The sequence below is a fragment of the Schistocerca gregaria genome, chromosome 3 (assembly GCF_023897955.1).
Source record: "Schistocerca gregaria isolate iqSchGreg1 chromosome 3, iqSchGreg1.2, whole genome shotgun sequence".
In the NCBI taxonomy this organism is placed as follows: Eukaryota; Metazoa; Arthropoda; class Insecta; order Orthoptera; family Acrididae; genus Schistocerca; species Schistocerca gregaria.
In genome coordinates, this window is record NC_064922.1 from 539540994 (window position 1) to 539566744 (window position 25751).

General features: G+C 40.3%; 1 protein-coding gene across 1 annotated transcript in view; it reads right to left on the reverse strand.

Annotated features, from left to right (window-relative positions):
• LOC126355454 (serine/threonine-protein kinase 33-like) overlaps nt 1-25751 on the reverse strand; it is a 106620-nt gene that overhangs the window by 14001 nt on the left and 66868 nt on the right. Inside the window, exons 4-5 of the mRNA XM_050005769.1 lie at nt 20566-20701; nt 7905-8075 (exon numbers count right to left, since the gene is read on the reverse strand). Of these exons, the coding sequence (XP_049861726.1) occupies nt 7905-8075; nt 20566-20701 (307 nt within the window). The remainder of the gene's footprint in view (nt 1-7904; nt 8076-20565; nt 20702-25751) is intronic.

Below are 25751 nucleotides of genomic sequence, written 5' to 3' on the forward strand. Positions count from 1 at the left end.
ACAACGAGGGGGGTCCTCTCGACGCAGCACATGGCCATGCGCCATTCGTCTCACCACATCCCAAAGACCCGACGGCGCAACTCCGATCGGAGATCAGTTGCCGGGAGGTCGATCTCCAACGTCAGTTTGCGGGTAGCTTCTTTGGCTAACTTGTCGGCGAGTTCGTTTCTCGCTATCCAAACGTGTCCCGGGGCCCATATGAACTCCACTGAACGTCCATGCTGTTCAAGAGCATGAACGGACTCCTGGATGGCAACAACAATTGGATGGCGTGGGTAGCACTGGTCAAGAGCCTGCAGACTACTGAGAGAGTCACTGCAAATGACGAATGACTCTCCAGTGCTGGTACGAATATGCTCAAGGGCACGAACACCTACTCACCACCCTATCTATATTTTTCCAGAATTTTGACGACTTACGGCGCCCAAATCATGAGTTTACAGATACGTACGCTCTCTTGAAAAAATATTGGTTCACTGTCCGTTGAAGGTACTAAACTTTCCGAAGGCACAGTCCGTGCACCAAGCTTATACTGATAGCCAATGGGTTGCGGAGTCAATTAGCAATAAAACACAGCTCAAAGAAACTTTGACACTACTGTTCAAGAACTTCGACGCCTACCTTGCAAGAACTACAAATTACCAAACAGGAATTCGCCTTAAAAATGACCAGTTTATTGTTCACCAAAATACGGCAAGACGTGATGAGGTTTTTCTATACATCCTGTATTATTAGAGCACGAAAAACATTTCTTGTTCTAGCACAGAGATGGCGTTTATATGAAAAGGGCTGGTTTAAGACCGAAGCGATGAAGGTGAGAGGGCGCCAGAGACGCTACACTGTAAAATTTCCATACAGTACTTTTAACTATTAGTAGCGGTCGATTGGAGAACCAGTGTGAGAGGAGCACTCTATTGCAAGAGTCGTATGTATAAAATTACCAACGAAAACAGACACGAGTGAAAGTGTACGAGGAGAAAGTGGTGGGGGAGGTGGTGGGGATTGACCGTCAAGTCGCTTGTGTGGAGAAATACACTCAAACTGGCCCTGGACATCAATGAAGTACTTGTTCATGTTGGGATGCTAAACGTTATCCAAAATTTTAAGAAAGTGTCAATGGAGAATAACTTTGGTTATAATACACTGTGATGGATATTTTACTTGGGGCATTAAATACGTAATGCAACACATTTTTTCTCGGCCAATTTCGGTTGAAAAAATGCGGAATTTGTTGTAGACCACCGTAGAATATTCGTGCTACAGCCTCCAAAGTTTTTTCAGGTTCCGGTAAGTGGTTGCGCTATATGTAGCCTTCAAAATGGCATCTGTAACAGAGATTTATTCCAAGCAGAGAGGTGTCATTGTGTTTCGTTTGGCGTGAAACCAGACAATAGTACATACTCACAGGCGCTTGCAGAATGTCTACGGAGAACTGGCAGTGAACATAAGCACGGTGAGTCAACAGGTGAGCTGTCATCATCGCAACAAGGTAACGCAAACGTTCAGAGGCGGCACACCACTGTCTCACTTTAATAACATTGTCAGTCAGATTAACTTCCACAGTTTAGGTCATAATCTCGGTGCCCACGGTACCACATTTGGTATGTGTGGTTTATGAACTTGTTTACTTGGGGAAATTGTGGAGAGAATTTTGTTATAACGGCATGTGTGAGCTCTAGAGAACTTGCACTCAAGGGGCCATAGTGGAGACGACAGAGAACAGGAAGAGAGATCAATTGCGGGCCATAAATGCTGAGTGTAGCAACCTGGTTGTGTGAGTGATTCTGGGATGCAGCGCTCAGTGGATCATACCTGCAGAGGGACTTCTGGCCAAAGCCCTCTCCTCCTTCCTGTTTAAGGTCAGACAGAAAGGCGCTGGTTCGCAAAGCATTTTACCTGGGTCAGGCAGTAGTCCATTGTGAAGACTGCCAGATGCGGAAAGTGGGTGGTGGAAGACATTTAAGAAAGACTCCTGTAAACTGAGGCATTGTGCAAATGATGGGAAGGTCATAAAACTCCATATATTCTAATGTTAGAAGCTGGGATGATGTAGATCTCATGTTAGAAGCTGGGACGATAAGTACAGAGCAGCTAGTGTACGAGTTAGTGGAGGCAAGACTGTAACCCTGCCCTGTCGCCAGGAAGTCGCCAGATTCTTTTAGGGAGTGGCAAAAACATGTATTTCATAAGCATGACTGTGTGGGAAGCCGAGCAACCTTCTTTTAGAAATTGTCAATGATTGGCCCAGAAAGGTTAGATCCCTCCATAAATGAGGAATGGTGGTCACACCCAGAGAGGTGTTTTCTGCCAAAACATGGCCATACTTACCGTGAGAACGACGCCTCCCAAGTCTAATTTTTATTTTCTTTCAGACAAGAGAGATTTGGAGTCGCTGATTGGCTTCACTCAGAATATGCAAAGCGGAGGCTCGCTCTCCCAGCGTGGGAACCTGGTGCTGTGTCTGGATTGGCTACCAGGACAACAGAGCAGTCAGGAGGGTAGATTCAGTGAGTAGAGGATAATTCGACTGGTTTGTGAATTGTGGGGGCGGTTTCGTTTTTGCTAATTCAGCCCCCATTCCGAGGCTTAGTGGAAAGTGGTTTGATTCTTCGCCTGCCTCGTCTTCTGGTCCTCCCCTGGCGGAGAAATTCAGGTCTTTCCTTAGTGGGTGAGACTTGTCTGTATCTTGTGGTGCACTAATAGCCAGTGGCAAATTCCAACTGTACCGACAGTGGAACTGAATATCATCTCAGACATATGTGTCACAAGGATGAACTTATTCATCCTGAGTCGGCCGTGTGACGTTTGACAATTCCAGCACGCGCCTTCGTGCCTGTGAGGCAAATTGGTTTGGCCACACCAGCGAACGGGAACGCCAAATTTTCGTAGATGCGTCAGAACATTATAACTGCCGTAGCGGCCCGCTCCTCGCCCACAGCGTGCTGTTTTCTACTGCCCCCTGAATCAATGTGAAACGATAAAATACTGCTGCACTGGCGTAGGGTGGTTAAATGGTATTCACAACTCCTTGTTCTCGGGTGAAACATAGTTTGTGGTGTCCTTGCTCGAAGTTGATTCCATTTGAATAGAACTGGGCCTCAAAGTGGATTCATGTAAACAGAGTCAGATTATTTCAGGGGAGAATTTGTATAGCTTCCAATCCAGTGTTTATCATTTTTGTGTAAGATTTACCAGCCAGTTGTAGTTACGAAAGGATTAATAAAACTTTTCATTATTTCATAAACTTAAATACTTCATTCATTTCTGAAGGTGACCACAAGCGTAGGCAACAAAAGTGCCATGAGTAAATTCGCTAATTCATATATAAAAATTAAGGATGTATCTCACAATTTGAAGGTTATTACAAAGATAATACTTTTCTTTATGCAAAAATACGAAGATCGTTCCGAAAGTAATGCCTACTATTTTCTTTTTTTGTGTGGCGACTTTGGATGTCCGCGCCAGATGTCGTTGGTGAAGTGCTTATGCTTGAACCTTCCTCTTTCATTTGCAGGTGGTTCCGTTGTTCAGAGGTGGCTGGCGCCAGCAGAGGAGTGTTCCAAAATTGTGTCTCATATGGACGATGGTATAAAACAGTGGTGTATCATTGAATTCCTCACTGTTGACTGCTGAAGAAACTGCGCCGACTGAAATCCATCGTCGCATGCTAGAGGTGTATGGAGACGATACAATGGACGTGAGCAATGTGAACGTCTGTTAACAGGGCGTGAGCACTGGAGGCTTGTCTGCTTTGAAAAGTAAGATAGATATCGATCTGTGGTACCTCGGGCGAAAAAGCACCATGCCGGTAGACGCACATGAGTTTTAGAACACACGGTTCACCACACATTGTTGAATACGGGGCTCCGTAGCAGACGACCATTGCGTGTTCACACGCTGACCTGCCGATATCGTCAGTTACGATTGCAGTGGGCTCGGAATGATCTAGGTTGGACCGTGTATCACTGGAAACGTGTCGGCTCGTCGGCTGAACTACGTTTTTGCTACACCAGGCTGATGGTCTTCCCCACAAATGCCGTCGTCCAAGCGAGCCGCTGCTCGAAACGTGCACAGCGCCATGAACGCAGGCTGGTGGGATCTGTACCAGGTGTACCGGTATAAAATGAGCATTTTTTATGAAAATGAAACACTAATTTTGAATTGAAAAGTAAAATCATTTTATTCAAAGTACTGGCCATTGCTTTCTGTACATTTTGACCACCTTTCTGGCATTTTGTGGACTCCACGCCAATAGAAATGTTCGTCTTTTGAAGCAAACCAGTCAGACACCCAATTTTCGACTTCTTCGTAGGAATCTATGTGTTCCTCAGCCAATGAGTGTCCCATTAATGAAAACAAATGGTAGTCGGAAGGAGCCAAGTCTCGTGAATACAGCGGGTGGGGTAGCAGCTCCCAGCAAAGTGTTTTGATTCTATCCTGAACAAGTTTTGCCTTGTGTGCAGGTGCATTGTCATGTAAAAAAATTAATTTGCCATGTCCCCTGGCCCATTCTGTTATTTTTTTCGATCAATGCATAGTTTAAATTGATTATTTGTTGTCTGTAGCGGTTAGTATTCACAGTTTCACCGGGTTTTAGAAGTTCATGATACACCACATCTTTCTGATCCCGCCAAACACAGAGCATTGTTTTCTTGCCGAATCGATCTGCTTTTGCCGTCGATGTTGTCGGTTGTCCCGGATTGACCCACGATTTTTCCCTTTTAGGATTCTTAAAATAAATCCATTTTTCATCGCCTATAACATTTCGATACAAAATTGATTTTCTTTCGTGTTTTTTAAGCAAAATTTGACAAATGGTTTTTCGGTTTTCCATCTGTCTTTCATTCAATTTATGTGGCACCCATTTACCACACATTTTGATCTTTCCCATAGCTTTAAAACGGTCAGAAATTGTTTGTTTGCAACATTTAGCATTACTGCCATTTTCTTCTGACTCAAAGTATCATCTTCATCCAATATTGTTTGCAACTCGGCGTCTTCGAATTTTTTGGCGGTCTTCCATGTTCTTCATTTCTTACATCAAAATCATGATCACCATATGCCTCGACAAGCATTCGATGCGACTCTGCAGTACTTTTTTCAAATGAAAACAAAAAAATCAATGCTTTCCGCAAATCATCACTTTCTGGTACAAAATTCGACATTGTTAACACGATGAAAACATATGTTTTGTATACTAAATATCTTTGACAGATGTCATACCAACCAAACAAAAAAAATGAGGCTCCTTCACAACAAATGTTCCCTATCGACACATTTGTATTTTAAGGCTCATTTCATAACGGTACACCAGGTATTATGCAATGATAAACACTCTCCTGCGCTTGCATGGGACCTGTAGTCCGTCTGCTTAGCCTTGTGGTAATGTGCTTGCCTCCCACGCAGAGTTCGATTCCCGACGGGGTTGGAGATTTTTTCCGCTTTTGGATTGGGTGTTGTGTTGCCCTCATCATCGGCACGCAAGTCGCCGAATGTGGCGTCGACTGGAATAAGATTTTCACTTTGCGACCGGACTTCCCCGGATGGGGCCTCCCGGCCAACAATGCCATACGCTCATTTCCATGTCATTTGCATGGGACCTGTAGATACAATCGAAGACACCATGTAAGCTGCGGACCGCCTGCGTCCCTTCATGTCTGACGTCTTTCCTGATGATAATTTCATCTCTCAGTAGCGAAGCCAGAATCGTGCTACAGTGGTTCGAGGAGCATGATAGCGAAATCACGTTAATGTCTTAGCCATCAAATTCGCCTGATGTGAATACGATGGTTTCCACCTGCGCTGCTATCGAGCACCAACATCGTGTACATAAATCAGCACCAGTTACTTGCGGGAGTTACATGACTCGTGCGTAGATCCCTGGTTCCAAGTAGCTCGTCAAATCTACGAACGAACTGTAGTGCCGGTGATACACTGCGTTATGGACATGGCACAACGAGCTATTAAGCAGACGGTCATAATGATTTTGCTCATCAGTGTGTACTACACTAATGATAATGAAACTATGACATTTATTTATAGGAAAAATGACAGTGAACCTAACACAGCACCTTGAAGACGACCTGATGTTTCTCCCTCTATTACAATTTTTTCCACTTCTGTTTAATGGCAGAGAGCTCCAATTTTCCAGTTATTATAGATGATATGTAGAAATAGAACGTGTCAAAGTTTTACTGATATGAAAGTTATCTGTTGTTGATCTATTGTATTTTTTGTCTTCTTCCAATTAGGTAAGAGCAAATGACTCATGATCTAATTCAGTAGAATGAATTTCCTAAAGCGAGTTGTACTTAGGCGGCAGAAATCATGGGATAACGACATGCACGTACACAAATGCCGGGAGTAGCGCGTACGCAACATGTAAAAGGGCAGTGCATTGGCGAAGCTGACATCCGTACTCAGGCGATTCATGTGAAAAGGTTTCCGACGCAATTAAGGCAGCAAGACGGATCTTAACCGACCTTTAACGCGGGATAGTAGTTGGAGCTAGACGCATGGGACCTTCCATTTCGGAAATCAGTAGGGAATTCGATATCGCTAGATCCACAGCGTCAAATTTCAGGCATTACTTCTCACAACGGACAATGCAATGGCAGATTCCCGTCACTTAACGACCGAAAGCGTTTTCGTAGAGCTGTCAGTGGTAACAAACAATCAACAATGCGTGAATATAATAATTTTTTCATAATATATTTCTTTAAAGTCAGTACCGCCATTGGACTGTTTTTTTATTTGCAGTGTTACATTTACACGAACATGATTTCGGCTTTACAATGCCATTATCAAGTGTTTTAATGTTATACGGTGCCTAAGATGGCATACTGTCATATTTAAAATACACTAATAGACACATTGTCTAAGTGTCAATATTTAAAATACTTGGTAATGGCATTGTAAAGCCGAAATCATGATCGTGTAAATGTAACACTGCAAATAAAAAACAGTCCAATGGCGGTACTGACTTTAAAGAAATGTGTGAAATAATCACAGAAAACAATGTGACATGTACGTCGAACGTATCCGTTAGAACAGTGTGGGGACATTTGGCGTTAATAGTCTATGGCAGCAGCGACCGACGCGAGTGTCTTTGCTAACAACGCGATATCGGCTGTAGCACCTCACTTGGGCTCGTGGCTATGTCGGTTGGAAACTAGACGACTGGAAAACCGTGGCCTTGTCAGATGACTCCCGATTTTCCAGTTGCTAAGAGCTGGTGGTAGGATTCGAGAGTGGGTAGACCCCATGAAGCCATCTACCCAAGTTGTCAACAAGCCACTGTGCAAGCTGTTGGTGATACATAAAGGTGTGGGCTGTGTTTATATGAAATGGACTGGGTCCTCTGGTCTAACTAATCCAATGATTAACTGGAATAGTTATGTTCGGCTACTTGGAGATCATTTGCAGCCATTCATGGACTTAATTTCCCCAAACAACAATGAAGTTTTTTTGGATGACAATGCGCCATGTCATCACAACTGTTCGCGACTGGTTTGCAGAAGATCCTGGACTAATCGAATGGTTTGGTCACCCAGATAACCCGACATGAATCCCATCGAAAGTTTATGGGACCTAATCGAGGGGTCAGTTGGTGCACAAATTCCTGCACAAGCAACACTTCCGATATTATGGTCGGCTATAGAGGCAGCATGGCTCAATATATTAATATATCTGCAAGGGACTTCAAGCGAAATGTTGAGTTCATGCCACGCCGAGTTGCTGCACTACACTGGGGAAAAGAAGGTTCGACTTGATATTAGGAGGTATCCCACGACTTTTGTCACCTAGAGTATTGTCTACTTCCACACGAGTTGCTTCGACATCTGTAGGCCGTGTTTATTCTGATAGTCTGTACAGTGTAGAGGCAGCCAGCAGGGTGTACTTGCCCATGTAGGCCATGGTGCCGCACCGCTCGTGTAGCATCTGGTCGTGGGCGACTCCGCTTCGGACGACGCTCTGCCCGAAGTCGGTCACCTTGATGTAGAGTTTGTCCTCCGGGTCGGCCGGGTTCGTTGTCAGCAGGATATTCTCCAGCTTCAGGTCCCTGTGCACGATGCCTGCGAATTTCCGTGTGCTGAAAGGAACATCATAGCATGCTTCTCCGCCAATTTATGGCAAAGCTATGAAAATGGCCTTTCAGAGAATGAAGGTATTTGATTAAACGCTAAAAGAAGCTTTAACGAAGCTAACTACGTTACGTGATTTACTTTTAGTTCCTTCTTGGAATCGAATTCTTAATCGAAAACGACACGAGATAAGTATAACAAAATTAAAACCTTGACAAACATTATCACGCATTGCTTAATTCACTGTGTGTAAGATATCTTATTAGAACATATGCACGGCATGTATTTAATTAAAGTCTCACAGAAACATAATGAACACTCTGAACAGCACAACCATCATTATTATGAAAAAATCAGAATCGGCATATTCTGGGTTATATTCCCTTTACAAAACAATAGGATGATGGTGCAAATAGGATTGCAAAACAAGGGCGAAATGTTCTGAAGTTATCTGAAAATATTTCAGTTCGGTTCTATCGGTCATAAGAAAAGTGCAAGTTATATTCATCAAGAAAATGTACCGCAGATGGCTCCACTCTGTGAACCGAAATGCAAAGGAGACATCTGAGGCTGAGGCCTGGAAGTATTACGACTGTGGTTCCCCGTTAAAAAACAAAATATATTGAACACAGACGTCCTTCTCGGTGAGAAACACAAATATTAATTACGATTAAATTTTTCTACTGTTTATCAAGAACATTCCAGCTGTCAAGTGCCAAACGCATAATCTCATAAATCATTGTATTTTTTCTTAGATGTGTGAATGGGATACATTGGCGGTTCAGGTCACAATTATTCACGGTTTCCGATCAAGTTTAATTAAAACTTGCTGCAGAATGAAAACTAAGTTCGTTGTAAATAGTAAGCAGTTTCAATCATTCAGTACCAATATTCTTGTACAAATGCCAGCTGCTTAATTTTTTTACTATCAATACTATAGTCCCCCTTCTGATTCCTAACAGCACGACATCTAAAACCTTGTTTTGTGTTTCAACTTTATTTTCCAAATATACAGGGCGTAATGGACATAAATGCAGATATTGCAACTGTTGACTAAGAACGATGAACTGAAGAATATTACAACAGTATTTACGTTGTTTGTGGACTAATAATTACAGCTATTACAAGTCATATGTTTTTAGGTTGGTTAGTACCTCTAAGTACATGTGACAACAGCAGCTTTCTGAAGTTGCTGAAGTGTGAACACGCGGATGCTCTATTCTGACATGCGTAGTCTACTTATTAGTGCAGTACGACCATGTAGAAAATATCAGGAGGTAAGATTTGTGACGTGTTTGTGGAAAGACTGTTCAACGCAGAGAAGAAACAACAATCACACTGATGTATGTACGTACTAAGGCTCCACATATTAAAAAAAACTTCAGTTATACCCCTTAAGCCCTGTATTTCCAAATGGAAAAACAGTTAGGCAGTGAAAACTGCCGAGTACTGGCAGGGTTGGGAGTCCACTTTAGACTGAAGTTCCCCGTATAACTGCGTAGTTCAGGAAGACAACGGCATACCACCTCCGACAGGACCACGTCTAGTAAAGCACTGCGGTATTCAGACTAAGTGGATTGGCAACAGCGTGACCTCACATGATTCAGCACTTCAATGTCTGTAGGTGGATAGACCCCTCTATTCAATGTGTATCAATACAGGCTTTTTATGACTCCCATTGGGCTTCAGTTCAACTGCAAAGACAAATTCGTTGAGCTTTGTGACCATCAATTAACGAGGAGATGATCAGTGTCCTATTGGGCTAAAAGCTCTTCAACTTCGCTTTATAAACAAATTTTGTAAAGCCCGCTACCAGTCGATGCTTGGTGCAATGCGGTACAAAGCTTTTACCATTCTGGATCTCGCAGTTCCGGCTTTGCAAAGCGGACGTGTGTACCACAACAATTTTCAGACAGCATGTTTTAGCTTTACTACACAGAAGCTGGAATTAGTTCATTAAATAGTCACGTATCATATTCATTTTAGACGAATTCTGTGTCGCTAAAATGTCGCAAGATTTTCTGTACAAAAGTTATCGACTGATGGCTGGTAAAGTGAAGGTACTTCTCTTGGCGACACTTGGAAGCTACAGTGAGGCGGCTTATAGTCTTGCACAGTCAGAGTCATGTGTTAGCGTGTCCTATTCCATGGGAGACAAGGCTTTTTTCAGAAATTCAGCAACCAGCTGAACAATTAATAAAATGGATAAATTAATGTCAACACAAAGCTTTAATCATCCTGTTTCTGTTTTCACCTTGTTACACACATCTAAAGTTTCTCGCTTCTCTTTTGTGAATAGAAGTTAGGCTTGCAGTGGGCGATTGCATGTCTTCATTGCATGTCATGTGCCTATAAGGCGAATCTCTGGCAACTTTCCACTCATCTTGGGGCAGTACCATATGTTCATGCTTCTGTTTCTTTCCCCGGTGTGCAATGAATTCATTCTCAGTATCCAAGATTTCCATTAAACCATACTGAGGTAGCGATAATAAATTTTTTGTGGGTCAATGTTTTGCATCAAAATGGCATATTGGTCCATGTTGTTAGTGCTGGTGGACTGCCCAATTTTCCATAGCTTTCCCTCACTTCTACTATCGCAGAGTCACTATCAACAGAAGACCTAGCGCGTACCATAATATCATTCAATAGTCTCTAATTTATATGAAAGACATTTAGTCGCTTTTGTAACAGGAATTGCATTAAATGTCACCTTTGCAGTGTTCCATCCATAAGGCAACAGTGAGGTGGAGACGATGGTCCATTCGTTGGACCAACAAATGACAAAAACAATGGGAGGTGCTACCAAGCGCCACCACATCTCATTTGGCCCCAGCATCGCATAGAGTAGACCAGGAGTGGGAGATTCTGAGCAATGACACTTGTTGCCAGGGCTCCCAAGGGTAGACGGACGCCATGTACAATATAGATCCATGCTCGCAGCCCCTGCCCGTTATAACCTTATAGATATGGTACCGGTAAATTCATTAAAGCTTCGTAGTTGAACTTTACGATCTTCAGGAGATAGGGTCTTACCACTTAATCTGTTTAAACTGTACATACAACATTACGAAAAGCAACTTATTCCCTATAATATCTATGTACAAGAAATATAATCAGGATTTTACAGCTCTTCGAAGATTATCTTCAATGTAGACTTCAAACCAGATTTCCAATTACACAATTACCGAGAAAACATAAATTTTGAAACAAGTAAAATTCATATTACATGTAAACAAATCACTCAGCGTTAACATAATATAAATAGCCATGTTAATTTCAATAACAAATCAGAAGACGAACATTACAAATTGTGGAATAATATTAATTATTAATTAAATTACTTTCTGGAACTTTATGTCCCATCTAAAAACTCAGGAGGCAGAGACACTGAAATGCTTCGTAGTTTTTGTTAGTTCTATCTCAAACAAAAAATAGCCAAATTTGAAATACGAAAATTGCGTCGTAATTATGAACTCAAAAAAAAAGAAAAAATTGAGTTACAAAATTGTTCACGCTAAAATTACTTTTGTTATTTGTAAATCCTCAAACAGAAGCAACCTATTCGAAGAGAAACATAAAACTGCAAAATATCTGTTTGACAATCAGAGTGGAAAACACGCCCAAGTCAAATTAAGAATACCTGTGACAACACAATACAAATATCATAGTCCAATAAATAATTACCAGTAGATACTGCAAGCTGTATTGCAACCTGTATGTTTCATATTTTTCTGGTTTTTGTCATGGTATTAAGCCGTCTCAAAAGTGCGTAATCTAAAACCAGAATATCAACTCCAGCCTGCACCTGGAGGTTTTACGAGGTCTTTGGCGTATCGACACTGACGACGTACTTGGCTGTCAGGAATGCTACGAAGCGGACGGGTGTTAAGGATCGCTCTATAAACCTCTGTCATCACTAATATTCGTGAATATTGTAATCAGTTGTGAAAGTATATCAGAATCTGGAATTAGAACATCTAGTATAAATGACTATATGGTCAAGACTGTTTATTAAAAAGCAAATGTCAAACTTAAACCTGCTATCAGAACCTATTTTTACAAGCTTGTACAAGACGAAGAAGCAGTAGCCTGGGAGATCATTGTCAAAACTTCAACATCCTAAAGCTAAGTACAGTTGATTCAGCTACTCCTTCTTCACTTTGTCCAAATTTAGATACTTAAGGATAGAAGACTAGCACTAGAATTTGGTCATACTCAAAAGGTATGAGGACAGGCAAGTGAAGCGAAGTTAGACGTGGTGCCGCGACCAGGATTCTAATACGCATATGTTAACAGGTTCGTTTCTGTTGTAGAAAAGGTATGTAGAGTTTTTATTTCCGTGAGATACAGCCATAGGATACAACAAAAAAACTTTAAGGTGGCTGCTACCAACATACTTGTCACGTGAAATGCAAATGAAAGATGGATGCTACCATGGACGGAAAAACAAAGATGGACGCCAGACTCCAGAAACAGCTGTGTTAACAGACACCTAAGTAAAGTACACTTACGACTGTTATTTCTCCAGTTTGTATTGCGATAGTGGAAAAAATTATAATTTAAAATGTACTTTAGTATCGATATTTTTGAAAGAGTAACTTAATTTTTTCAAAATGCCGAGTCTGGTTGACGAAACAAAGCAAGAACCAGATGAAGAGGTGGTACAGTTTCTGATAGTAAATGTAGAAAGAGTGTCACCTGACCTGTCAAATGTAGATAAGACAGATCATTAGATGCGTGAGGAGACCCAGGCCAAAGTGAAAACAATGGACAGGGGAATTTGCAAATCATTTTAATGAAAATGTGTCGTAACATTAATGCTATTGTCCAAAAATGTTCTCATCACTTGAGAACTCACCAAAATTCTTAAGATAATAACAGAGCATCAACTGGAATCGAAAAAAGAAACAATTGAAGATAAAAACACTGCTATTGAAACTGCTAAGTTTACTGAGCTAACCAGTCACATTAATGATGTTAAAACTGAGGTATGTGATCATGCAACAGCTGTTTGCAGCAACGTAGAGAAATTAGATGTGTGAGTAGAAAATGTAGAAAAGAAGGTTGTCAATTCAGATTCCAGGCCGAGAATTGTAGAACAGAGAAAGATTGAAGCAAATGAGAAGGTGCAAATTGATGCTGTAGAAACCAAATGTAGGTATGAACTGGAAGTGATTAGACAGAAAAACATGGGATACAGTGATACACTTAATAATAAGATGTCTGAGAAGAAGTCGGAACAATTGGGAAAGAAACTGATACCAAGGTATCACAGTTGCACGCAAATGTTGTAAATATACAGAAACAAGTGCATCAATCACAAGAAGGAGCCTGTTTCAAAATATTCTTCAATGCTGGGTATTCTATCTGGTCAAATAAGCCTTTTCATGGCAATAAAGATTTTCAAAGGGGTAGATTTCAAGCATCATTGCGAAAAGATTCTTAGGCGATGAAGTTTAATCCTGAGCAAACCAACTTAATTGCCATAGATTAACCTTTATTGAGTTTGAACTTAGTTTTTTGAAAAAGTTTTGGTCTTAAGCTGAGCAGGCTAGAATTAAGAGTGGGTTTCTGAATGGACCTAGATGCCGAGAACAAAAGGGTACTGTAGAAGAATTTTGTAGCGACCAGTTGAAAAAGTTAATACATTTGAGTCAACTGTTTGATGAATTAATGCAGATCAATACACTCAAAAGGAGACTACCTGAAAAAGATGCAGTGGGAGTTAGCTTATGGGCCTGGTGAATCAGTGGATCTATTCCTAATATGCAGACAGGTTGGACTGGGCATTCAAAAGAACTGATAGCAAAGTATGATTATGGGGGACCTTATTGTAGAAACAGTAACTGTAATGACAATAATATTAACTACAATAACAACTATTGTGGAAGAAGTGGAGCTAATGACAGTAATTTCATAAAATTATTATGCAGAAAGGGAACCTGAAAGGGGTAACCAAAGCTTTCATGAAAACAGAACAGGTGGTTTGAAGGTATTGCTCAACTGTGGCCTGAGCACAAACACAGCAACATTTCAGACCATATGATGAAAAACATGAACTGTTAAACTGAGACCCTCTCGGATGATGGTCTACAATACAAGAGACAATAGAAAAGATTAGACAGGGGCCAATGTTTCTAATGTGCACTTAGCTCAGAGTTGTGATAATGTAAAAAAAAACGTAGTTAATATGGTTCAAATGGGTAAAGAAGTAGTAGATGAGGTATTTTGGAGTGGTTACTAAAAAGAACATTCAGGAAGCCAAAGTAATGGTGAAACAGTAAGTGATGAGTTTTGTTTAGAATAAGGGGATCAATACAAGTTATTCAATCAAGATATTTGGGTAACTTAGAAGGAAGTGATGGCAATGACATTGAATTTGCAGACTTGTTTGAGCATAAGGGTGAGGGTGCAATATAAAATAAGGTAACTGCTGCTCGTGCAAGGGATAAAATGTTAATTGATGATGTTGTGAAGTCAAGAGCTGAAGCTGGAAGTGATGAATATGATGATGTTAGATATTTTATAAGTTTAAAGAGAGAAGGGATGTTGAGAGATGAGGAACATGAGGCCTCAGATGCTTTTGAGTTGTTTGGTGTACTACAGACCTATAGGGAACATATGAGTTATAGAAAGCCTTGGGTGTTGAAAATGTCTACACCTGCTCAAGATTTAAGCAGGAATGGGGCTTAAGACCAAAAGTGTGCTATACAAAACCTACAGTGCTTGGATTCAAGTGTTCTAAAGGATAAAAATGCAATAAAACTGTAGAAAATCTTGGAACAACCGACTGCAGTAACTAAACAATAGAATCCTGAATGGTAGAAAAACCATAATGGTGTATATTTGAACTATTTTAAAGAAAATTTAAGTGACCAATAACAACAAACGTTGAACTTCAAATCTCTGTTTGAAAATGATTTGTGTAAGGTATGTACCCACAATTCTGAATTAAGCATGACATTTTTTGATAAAGTGACCAATATTTATAATCATGATTATATAGAAAATGGTTCGTTAGAGGAATGAGTTGGTAGGAAATCCTTTCATTAATGTGAAAGTGGGAGTATGGGAAGGAGGGTGTCTAATGGACTCCAGAACTCGAACTTTGAATATACCAGAAACACTCAGTAAGAAGCTTAAGAAAGATTCAAATTATCTTGAATTCCCAGTAATTGGAGTAAAGACTGAAGGGTCTACAGGTAGACACATTAGGAAAATCAAGTATCAACCGTTAATAACATTTAAAATTGGTGAATCCATGTTCAACCATTGGTTTCTCATTATCCCTGACCCCGGAAAACATTTCGTCTTCAGCATAGATTGGGTATACAAATCCAGTAGAATAGTAAACTGGAAGGAGAAAGCCTTATATACAGAAACACAAGCTAAGTTTTTACTACAAAGCCCCATGTACAAAGAAGATAACTTATCTTTTGTTGAGGAAACCCCACATATGGTAAAGTATGTTGAAGAGAAAAGGAAGGAGACTGAGGATTCTATAAAATTGGTAATGAAAAGGTATCTGAAGCAGAAGGGCGAGATGATCAACAAAAGGAATCTATCAAGTCATTAATTTGGAATTGTAATGATGTATTTAATTATGTGCCTGATACAGTGAAAGATTTTCAATTTGAACTAGGATTAAAACCACATAATCCTATTTAGCAAAGCCATGTTATGTACCTTTTCCATATATACCTGCCGTTCAAAACGAGATACAACAAACTGAGAAATTTGGTATCGTTGAAAGAAGTGATAGTAAATACATTAACCTGTTAGTTGTAATTGTAAAACGTGATGGTGGAGTTAGACTTCTGCTGGACTAGAGATATTTAAATAAATGTATTCAAAGAGAGAATGATCACCCAGAACACGTCGACGACATACTTCACAAATTTTGACCATGTAAAAATAATATCTGCAAGTTTGGACCTAATATCATTAACGTCTGAATCAAGAAGGTTCTAATACAATGGAAAGTGGTTCCAATACAGTATTATACCTTTCAGACTAACAGTATCTCTAGCTGATTTTATCAGACAAGAGGTGATAACCAAAATGGTCATTTATGTAGTTGATATGCTTGTATGTGGTCAAATTGGGAAAAACCACCATGAACTTCTGAAAGATATAACTGTTACATTAAGAGAAAGAGGTACAACCGAGATAGTAGTGAAATGTAAACTTGGGGTACAAAATTAAAATTCCTAGCGCTCCATAATTCTGAAGAAGATATTTTACCAGACTCAGAAAAACTCAAAGCTATTTGCTGAATTGGCCCAACCTAAGATTCGAAAACAGTTAAAAACCTTTTTCGGATTAGTAGGATTCTACCGAAAAATGGACACTGTATGAATACTCCATGCTTGTTAAAAGTGTGTGTGAATTCCTAAGGGACCAAACTGCTGAGGTCATCGGTCCCTAGACTTAGACACAACCTAAATTAACTTAAACTAACTTATGCTAAGAACGACACACACCACCCATGCCCGCGATAGCACTCGAACCTCTGGCGGGAGGGGCCACTCCGAGCAGCTACTTGTTAAAGAAAAATACCAGAATACCATCTGGGAGTCGAACAAAGCCTGTCAGGAAGCCTTTGAGAAAATAAAACAAGGCCTACGTAATTGTAAAATAATATGTAGACATAATTTCGCTTTACCTATTTGTTTGTATTGTGATGCCAGTGAATATGGTTTAGGGGCTCGCCTGTTCCAAGTTGGTGAGGAAAATGTGAAAATAAAGAATATATCATTGCTTTTGCAAGGAGAATGCTGTTAAAACATGAGACGAAATACACAGTAACAGAAAAGGAGTTAATTGCAGTTCACTAGCATTACAATAGGCTTAAAAACTATTTGGTGGGACAGAAAACCATAGTGTATTCTGACGACAAAGCCGTAAGCTATATGCAGGAATGCAAGTTACATCACAACCAATTAGCAAGGTGAGCAATGTTCCTCCAACAGCCAGGTTATGACACAGAATATATAAGATATTTAGAAACAAGACAGTAGATGTCATCTCACAATCACCAGTTGGAGCAGATGAGGGATTTCTTGAGGCAGAAGAAACGGAAATTCACACTTATGTACATGAAAGGAGTAAAGATGAGACAACCAACAGAACAATGTGTAATGACATGGAAAGAACCAAATTTTACCAAATTGTAATTCTGTCAGAGACAGAAAAGGACTTGGAAGAGAAGTTGAACGGAATGGATAGCGTCTTGAAAGGAGGATATAAGATGAACATCAACAAAAGCAAAACAAGGATAATGGAATGTAGTCGAATTAAGTTGGGTGATGCTGAAGGAATTAGATTAGGAAATGAGACACTTAAAGTAAGTAAAGGAGTTTTGCTATTTGGGGAGCAAAATAACTGATTATGGTCGAAGTAGAGAGGATATAAAATGTAGACTGGCAATGGCAAGGAAAGCGTTTCTGAAGAAGACAAATTTGTTAACATCGAATATAGATTTAAGTGTCAGGAAGTCATTTCTGAAAGTATTTGTATGGAGTGTAGCCATGTATGGAAGTGAAACATGGACGATAAATAGTTTGGACAAGAAGAGAATAGAAGCTTTCGAAATGTGGTGCAACAGAAGAATGCTGAAGATTGGATGGGTAGATCACATAACTAATGAGGAGGTGTTGAATAGGATTGGGGAGAAGAGAAGTTTGTGGCGCAACTTGATCAGAAGAAGGCATCGGTTGGTAGGACATGTTCTGAGGCATCAAGGGATCATCAATTTAGTATTGGAGGGCAGCGTGGAGGGTAAAAATCGTAGAGGGAGACCAAGAGATGAATACACTAAGCAGATTGAGAAGGATGTAGGTTGCAGTAGGTACTGGGAGATGAAGAAGCTTGCACAGGATAGAGTAGCATGAAGAGCTGCATCAAACCAGTCTCAGGGCTGAAGACCACAATAACAACACATGGGGAGAAATCAAAATAACGATGAAAATTGGTTGTCAGTAAAAACCCAGTTAGGGATATCAGGTGAGAAAAATATAACCAAATCTTATAAAATCCGTAATGGTGTTTTGTTCAGACGTACTCGGGAGCACTCTGACTGTTAGAAACTATGTTGGTCAAAGCAATTCAATGAGAAATTATTTAGCTATGCACATGAGAGTTATGTCAATTTTGGGGTACAGAAATGTCTGCAGAATCACAAGAGAATATCTACTTCTTCAATACAGTGAAGCAGGTAAGGAAGTGTATTTCAGATTGTGACAAGCGCGAAAGAGTAACTGTAACCAACCAAACCAGTCGGGGAGCTATGCAAAACATCATCCCTGACAAACCAGCAAGTCTTGTGGTAACCATTCTGCACGGGCCACTGCCCAGTTCAAAAGGTTACTGTAGCTATAATTTGGTTTTCGTAGATCTATTTTCTAAATTTATCAAACTTTATCCAGTAAGGAAAGCAACTAGTGAAGCTACTGTATCAACTGTAGAGGATAAGTATATTTCACAGGTAGGCTATACTCTCTGACAATGACTCATAATTTATTTCACGTGTTTGAAAACTCTTCATTGGAAGGAAAAAGATTAAACACATTTTAATTTCAGCATACAACTCATAAAGTAACCTGGTTGAGAGATACATGAGGAAGATGTGGAGACTATGTGGAACCTACTGCAGCCATGAGGTCATCGAGATGGTGTCCACAGGTCACCCTCTGCCCCATCAGTGACTCAGAGGACACCCCCAGGGTCACTTCTGACCCTTTATATCTAGCGGCGCAGTGGCTGCAATGACGTGCCCTGTTGTGAGCGACATAAGACAGATATATGTGGTGAATACCTGTGTATATAGTTGTTTTAATTTTGACTATCCTATGCATCAGTCTTCTAGTATGTTACGTACCTACTAATTCGTAAGAAAGAGTATTCTTACTGATATTTTAAGACATATGCAGCCATTCTGTAGAAATCTGAAAATGATAACAGTGATTGCAGAAACCGGTTATCGGAAGTAGAGGTTATTATTAGCGAGCTTGGCAAAGAAGTTTATATTCTCTAATTTATATATCAAAGCCAGGAGGGAGGGATTTGGTGTCACGTAGCAGTATCAATATCTACCCAGAGAGTGACATACAAGGGATAGGGGTGGGGGGGATGGAGCATATCTTACCAGAGGGCAGTTCATTGCTGGCCACGACGGAATAGGACACATCACATACACAGAGGGCTTGCCCAACCGCGTCATGAAGCCATTATAAGTTGCTTTCACAGCTTGAGAAGTTAACTGAAGTTTATCGCTCACATAGCTATGTACTGGTCTGCATTATGGACGATACCCCTACGCTACATTGGTTGTATTTATGGATATTACCTGAATTTACTGTAACACATGCTGTGAACTGGCTTAAGGTATACCACTTCGATATGGTAATTGTACTAACACGGTACGCGTTGCCATATGCATTCGTGTCTGTAGTAACTTCATGTGTTCAAAATAAATAATGGACGTGAGCGATGATTCACCTATAATTTGGATGGGCAGTCTGAATTTTCTCCCAGGATGTCTTGAATCGACTAACAATGGACAAATATTTAGAGTTTCCCATGTGGAACAGTATATCCCAGAGGCCCTCGTATCGTTCTCGAGTTTGTACAATCGGGGAAGTAAATAGCTGTTTTATTGGTATCCCTGCTATGAAGGTGACGAAAAATTGTTGTCAGTATTGTATGTCAGGTTTTAGACAGATGCTTCCTGACAACGATATAATATAACACTAAGCTGCTGCCTGCCATGCTTTGTTAACACAATTTTAAGGTACTGGGTCTAACTCGAGAGTGTTATTTTCCAATGAATGAGCAATGTATCCAGTTCACACCGGAAGAAAGTGGTTTTTTGGTTTAAGGAAAATCCCCATTACGTGTAAGAACTGAAAATAAACCAGCCTCATTTATAAGCCGGAATTTCATAATGACACCTGTTCAGACCATATTCTTTTGAAGGGCACATGAATGAAATTCATCTTTGGACACGGTGGTTAGTACCTCAGCTCAGAGACGAGGGAATCATGAATCACATGTCCTTACAGCATGATGGGGCTCCATTAGACTTTGTTATTCAGATGCATGACTTCCTTTATGAACAATTGCGAAGTCATTGGCTGCAGCTGCATTGAAATGGCCACGAAGAAGGCCAGACCTTACCACGCCAGACAAATCATTACAGGGAATAATCAAATCTGACGTGACTCAACGTCTGTACAAGATTAATGGAGAATTGAGTATAAGTGTTGAGTCTAACTCCTGCTGTATGCCGCAAGGTGTCAAGGAGAACATAGGGACGTATAGATATATGTGTAAGGCACAACAGTGCCCATATGGATCTTCTGGGCACATACGTAAGTACGCCAACATACAACATAATATACTGACCTAAGAGTACCTGTCTCGGACACACTGTGTACTAGAAAAGAGAAGGTAGGGGACAGGCACGCAGCGGCCAGCTCACCGTTTCTGTGGAGGTAGGCAACTGCGCTGGCCAGCTTGCGGATCACCTCGCGGGCGTCCGCCTCGGTGAACTGCCGGCGCTCACTGAACTCCTGAGCCAGAGTGCTCGAGCAAAGTTCGAACACCAGGTACAGCTTCTGCAACCACATCAGGTCCCTCTTTTTCACTACACACAGAAAACGAATCATAAGTTCTATACATTCAATGGCGCTACATTGTATAATGTTGCACGTCACCGCCAAGTTCCCACTTTGGGCCACCGCTTTTCTGCTTTTCCTTATAGTAAGCTCCTTTCATAAATTTCATTACTGTTATTAATTTTTCAGATGGCTCAAACAGTGTGATACATTTTGATGCAAGTTCAGTTTCAGAAAAGGGTGCTTATGAAATTTTTATTGGCGTTAGTAAATGGCTTGTAGTGAATTCAATGTCATTACATTTTAAAACCATTCGTTTTACGTAGTTTAGATCTAGCAAAAGTCAGTATATGCATACAATATGACGATGCATACAAACAAAAATTTGACAACGTTAAATTATTGAGATAAGATCTTGATAATCTTGTGTGGGAGGGGCATACCACAGAACTCCTAAAACCCCTAAACATATCATCATTTTCAGGTTCCATGTTCCTGACATAGGTGATATAAAACAAAAAAATTGCTACAATTGGCTCACATCTTTCCTTAATATCCTATGGAATAATATTTTGGGGTATGTCATTAGGCTAATCTAACATTTTTACTGAATTCGAATGCGTGTAATTTTCAATATCTATGGCGTCAATTACAAAATCTACTAGAGAAGTGGGTGTGTGTGTCCAAATAATTATGTGTAGTAATTACTATTTGATAGTATATTTTTTAATGCCATTGGTTGAAAAGAATAAACACCTTTTTCAATCTGGTCAGTAGTACCAATAAGAGGAAGACATATTACAGCTTCATTAATGCAATTTTTAATGATTTTTTCTGAATAATCGCCAAAGAGTCTTAAACATAATAATCACATAGTTAATTCCATATTAAAGACTATCAAAAGTTTAACCACAAGTACTGTATTCAAAAGGTTCCACTTCAATCCTTGTTCCATAGCAAATAAGGGAGTAGGAATGGAAATAGAGTCCTTTCCGAATAAAGGGGAACGACGAGATTTAATGTTCACATTAAATCCATGTTTGTTGCACAAGCTGTTGAGTCGATACTAACAAATTACAGAACTCTACACCCCAATCAGCTCATCAAGAATGACCAGAACACAACCAAATGTCGGGGCCAATAAGAACGAACCAAATGTCAGGTAATATTTGAATCATCTGTGAACTATTTTTAACGCGCTAATGATAATTTTTAATGCGCTTGACAATTTCGTGAACACTGGGGTGTTTTATTGTTTACACATCACACTGTGTATTGCAATAAAAACGTTCTGTTTTTCGACATCTTCGCTTGGAGTAGGCCACATTTCTAATGGTGGGGGTGATACTCTTTGAAGCTCCTCTCTTAAATGTCTACATCTTGTAGATGGCAATTGGCCTCTATACCTAATCTGACATAATAATAGCATGCCTTCTGGTCCAGACTGTATACCAATTAGGTTCCTTTCGGAGTATGATGATGCATTAGTTCCATACTTAAAAATCATATACAACCGTTCGCTCGATGAAATATCCGTACCAAAAGACTGGAAAGTTGCACTTGTCACACCAATATTCAAGAAAGGTAGTAGGAATAATCACTAAATTACAGGCCCATATCGTTAACGTCGATATGCACCAGGATTTTGGGACATATATTGTGTCCGAACATTATGAATTACCTCGAAGAAAACGCTCTATTGACACACAGTCAACATGGGTATAGAAAACATCTTTCCTGTGAAACACAACTAGCTCTTTACTCACATGAAGTGTTGAGTGCTATTGACGAGGGATTTCAGAACGATTCCGTATTTCTGGATTTCCGCAAGGGTTTGACACCGTACCACACAAGCGGCTCGTAGTGAAATTGCGTGCTTATGAATATCGTCTCAGTTATGTGACTGGATTTGTGATTTCCTGTCAGAGAGGTCACAGTTCGTAGTAATGAGCGGAAAGTCATCGAGTAAAACAGAAGTAATTTCTAGCGTCCCCCAATGTAGTGTTATAGGTCCTTTGCTATTCCTTATCTATATGAACGATTTGGGAGATAATCTGAGCAGCCGTCTTAGGTTGTTTGCAGATGACGTTTATCGACTAATGAAGTCATCAGAAGATCAAAACCAATTGCAAAACGATTTAGAAAAGATATCTGTATGGTGCAAAAATTGGCAATTGACCCTAAATAACGAAAAGTGTGAGGTCATCCACACGAATGCTAAAAGGAATCCGTTAAACTTTGGTTACACGATAAATCAGTCAAATCTAAAGGCCGTAAATTCAACTAAATATGCAGGAATTACAATTACGAAGAACTTAAATTGGAAGGAACAGATAGACAACGTTGTGGCAGGACGCTTAGAAAATATAACAGATCTACTAAGGAGACTGCCTACACAACGCTTGTCCGTCCTCTTCTAGAATACTGCTACATCGTGTGGGATCCTTACCAGATAGGACTGACGGAATGCATCGCAAAAGTTCAAAGAGGGGTAGCACGTTTTGTATTATCGCGAAATAGGGAAGAAAGTGTCACTGAAATGATAAAGGATTTGCTCTGGACATCATTAAAACAAAGGCGTTTTCCGTTGCGACGGAATCTTCTCACGAAATTCCAATCACCAACTTTCTCCTACGAATGCGATAATATTTTGTTGACACTGACCTACATACGGAGAAACGATCACCATGATGAAATAAGGGAAATTAGAGCTCGTACGAAAAGATGTACGTAAGTGTTCATGCTTTCCGCGCGCTAAAGGAGATTGGAATAAGAGAGAATTGTGAAGGTGGCTCGATGAACCCTCTGCCAGGCACTTAGATGTGATTTTCAGAGTATCCATGTAGATACAGATGTAGATGGTTTACACCTGTATCATTCAAGATACTTACACCATCTAATTGTATTTGGACAGGTATTAGTGGATAATAATCTAGACTGTATCCACCCTTCGCCGTTGACAGACTGAACTCTGCTCGGGTCACTTTCAATGATGCTTCTGAATATTTGTGGGGGAATTGTGGCCCATTCTTTCTTAAGAGCCGGAACCAGGGAAGTTAGTAATGTTGGACGCTGGCATGAGGAGCGAAATCGACGTTCTAATTTATCCCAAAGGTATTCTATCTTCGGTCTTTACACCACGCCAAGCTTCACTTAGCACTGACTACAAAAATATGTAGCTTATGAGGAGTTGCGCGACCGTTCTTTAGCTCCCTACGCACAGTCACTGTGCTAGCTGGAAAACTGGCACCACTTCAGAACCAACGAGTGTTTACTTCCGCTGATTTCTTGCGATTTTTTACAATGACCATTCGCAATACTCGACGGTGCCCATTCGTCAATGAATGAGGTCTGCCTGCTCTTGGTTTAGCTGTGGTTGTTCCTTCGCGTTTCCACTTCACAATCGTATCACCAATAATGGACTGGGACATCTTCAACAGGGTTCAACAGTGGACTTGTTACTCAGGTGACATACAATCATTAGTCCACGTTCAGTGTCGCTTAACTCTCCTGACTGATCCACTCTGTTGTTACTGCAACGCAGAGATAAAAAGGCTTGCACAGAGTGGACTAGCGTGGAGAACTGCACCAAACCAGTCTTCAGACTGAAGACCACAACATTCAGTGCAAGAGTATAGTTATATTAGTGTTGTCTTCACTCACAAGACTTGTTTACCGCAGCTCTCCATGCTAGAGTATTTAAAGCAAGTCCGTTCCACCACCTCCCAGGGATTTTTTTTTTTTTAGATCAAACAGGCACCGAAGATTTAAAGTAGTACATGCGTATTGAATCGCAACGTAACTGTAATTTGGCAGTGTGCTGTCACCAGTGAGCGTAGCGTCCTCTTTTCTCGCCTATCTAATCATAATTTCTCTGTAGCACCACATTTTACATAAAGCTTCAGTTCTCTTCTTAGGATCGTGTGGTTTAATTCGATCACATTCGTTTACTATTGTTTGCTTTTGTCAGTGCCATCTGACAACGTCTTTTTAAGTCACTAACCATTCTGTGTAATGGTCCCGCAAGTTCTTTGCCGTCTCCGATAGAATTACAATGATACTGTCGAACCTTGAAGTTTTTATTTTCTTTCGCTGAATTTTAATTTCCTTTCTGAACGTGTGTTTGGTTTTCTTTCCTATTTGCTAAATTTTTCCGAGTTAATAACATGGGTTATAGGCTTCAACCCAGACTCTTTTCTTTCTCAGCTACTATATTCCAATCAACTTTGTCGAATACTTTTTCTAAATCTATAATACTGTGAACGTAGATTTGGCTTTTTTCAGCCTGTCTTTTAGGATAATTCATAGTGTCAGTGTTCCCACACATCTTTTCTAACCCAAATAAATAGTTCCCATGGTCACTTTGTATTAGTCCATCCATTCTTTTGAAAATCATTCGTGTTAGTATTCTGCAGTCATGAAATATTACACTGATGGTACGGTAATGTTCTACATCTACATCTGCAGCTACACACATACATACATACTCCGCCAGCCATTGTATAGTACCCTGTACTACTACTAGACATTTCCTTTCGCGTCCCTCTCTTAAATAAACTGAGGCAAGAACGACTGTCTATGTGCTTCCGGCGACCATAGTTTCTCCTATCTTCCTGTTCTTTACCTGAAATGTACTTTGGTGGCAGCAGAATCGTTCTGCTGTGAGCTTCAGATGTCGGCTACCTACGTTCTCTCAATAGTCTCTCTCGAAAAGAACGCATCACAGTGTTGGACGTATGGGGAGGTACAGGATTTCCCCGTTACGTCCAAAGCTGGGGTGCTATTGCAATGCCGGAGAGCCCCGGCAATACTGATGCTTTAGGGGCAAATAAGCTGAACATTTGAATTGAAATTTTTGTGGGAGAAGGCACTGCACTTCGGTAGTCTGTGCAGCAATGCTGGCCGTAGAACTGTTGTGATGTAATGGTCAGCATTCCTACCTACTAAGTGATGACTAAATTAGATTGTTAGAAGAGCTATTGTCCTCATTCTTGTTTTGTTAATAAATTAACCTATTTTACGGAGCCATTTGTAACAATGGTAAAGGAAC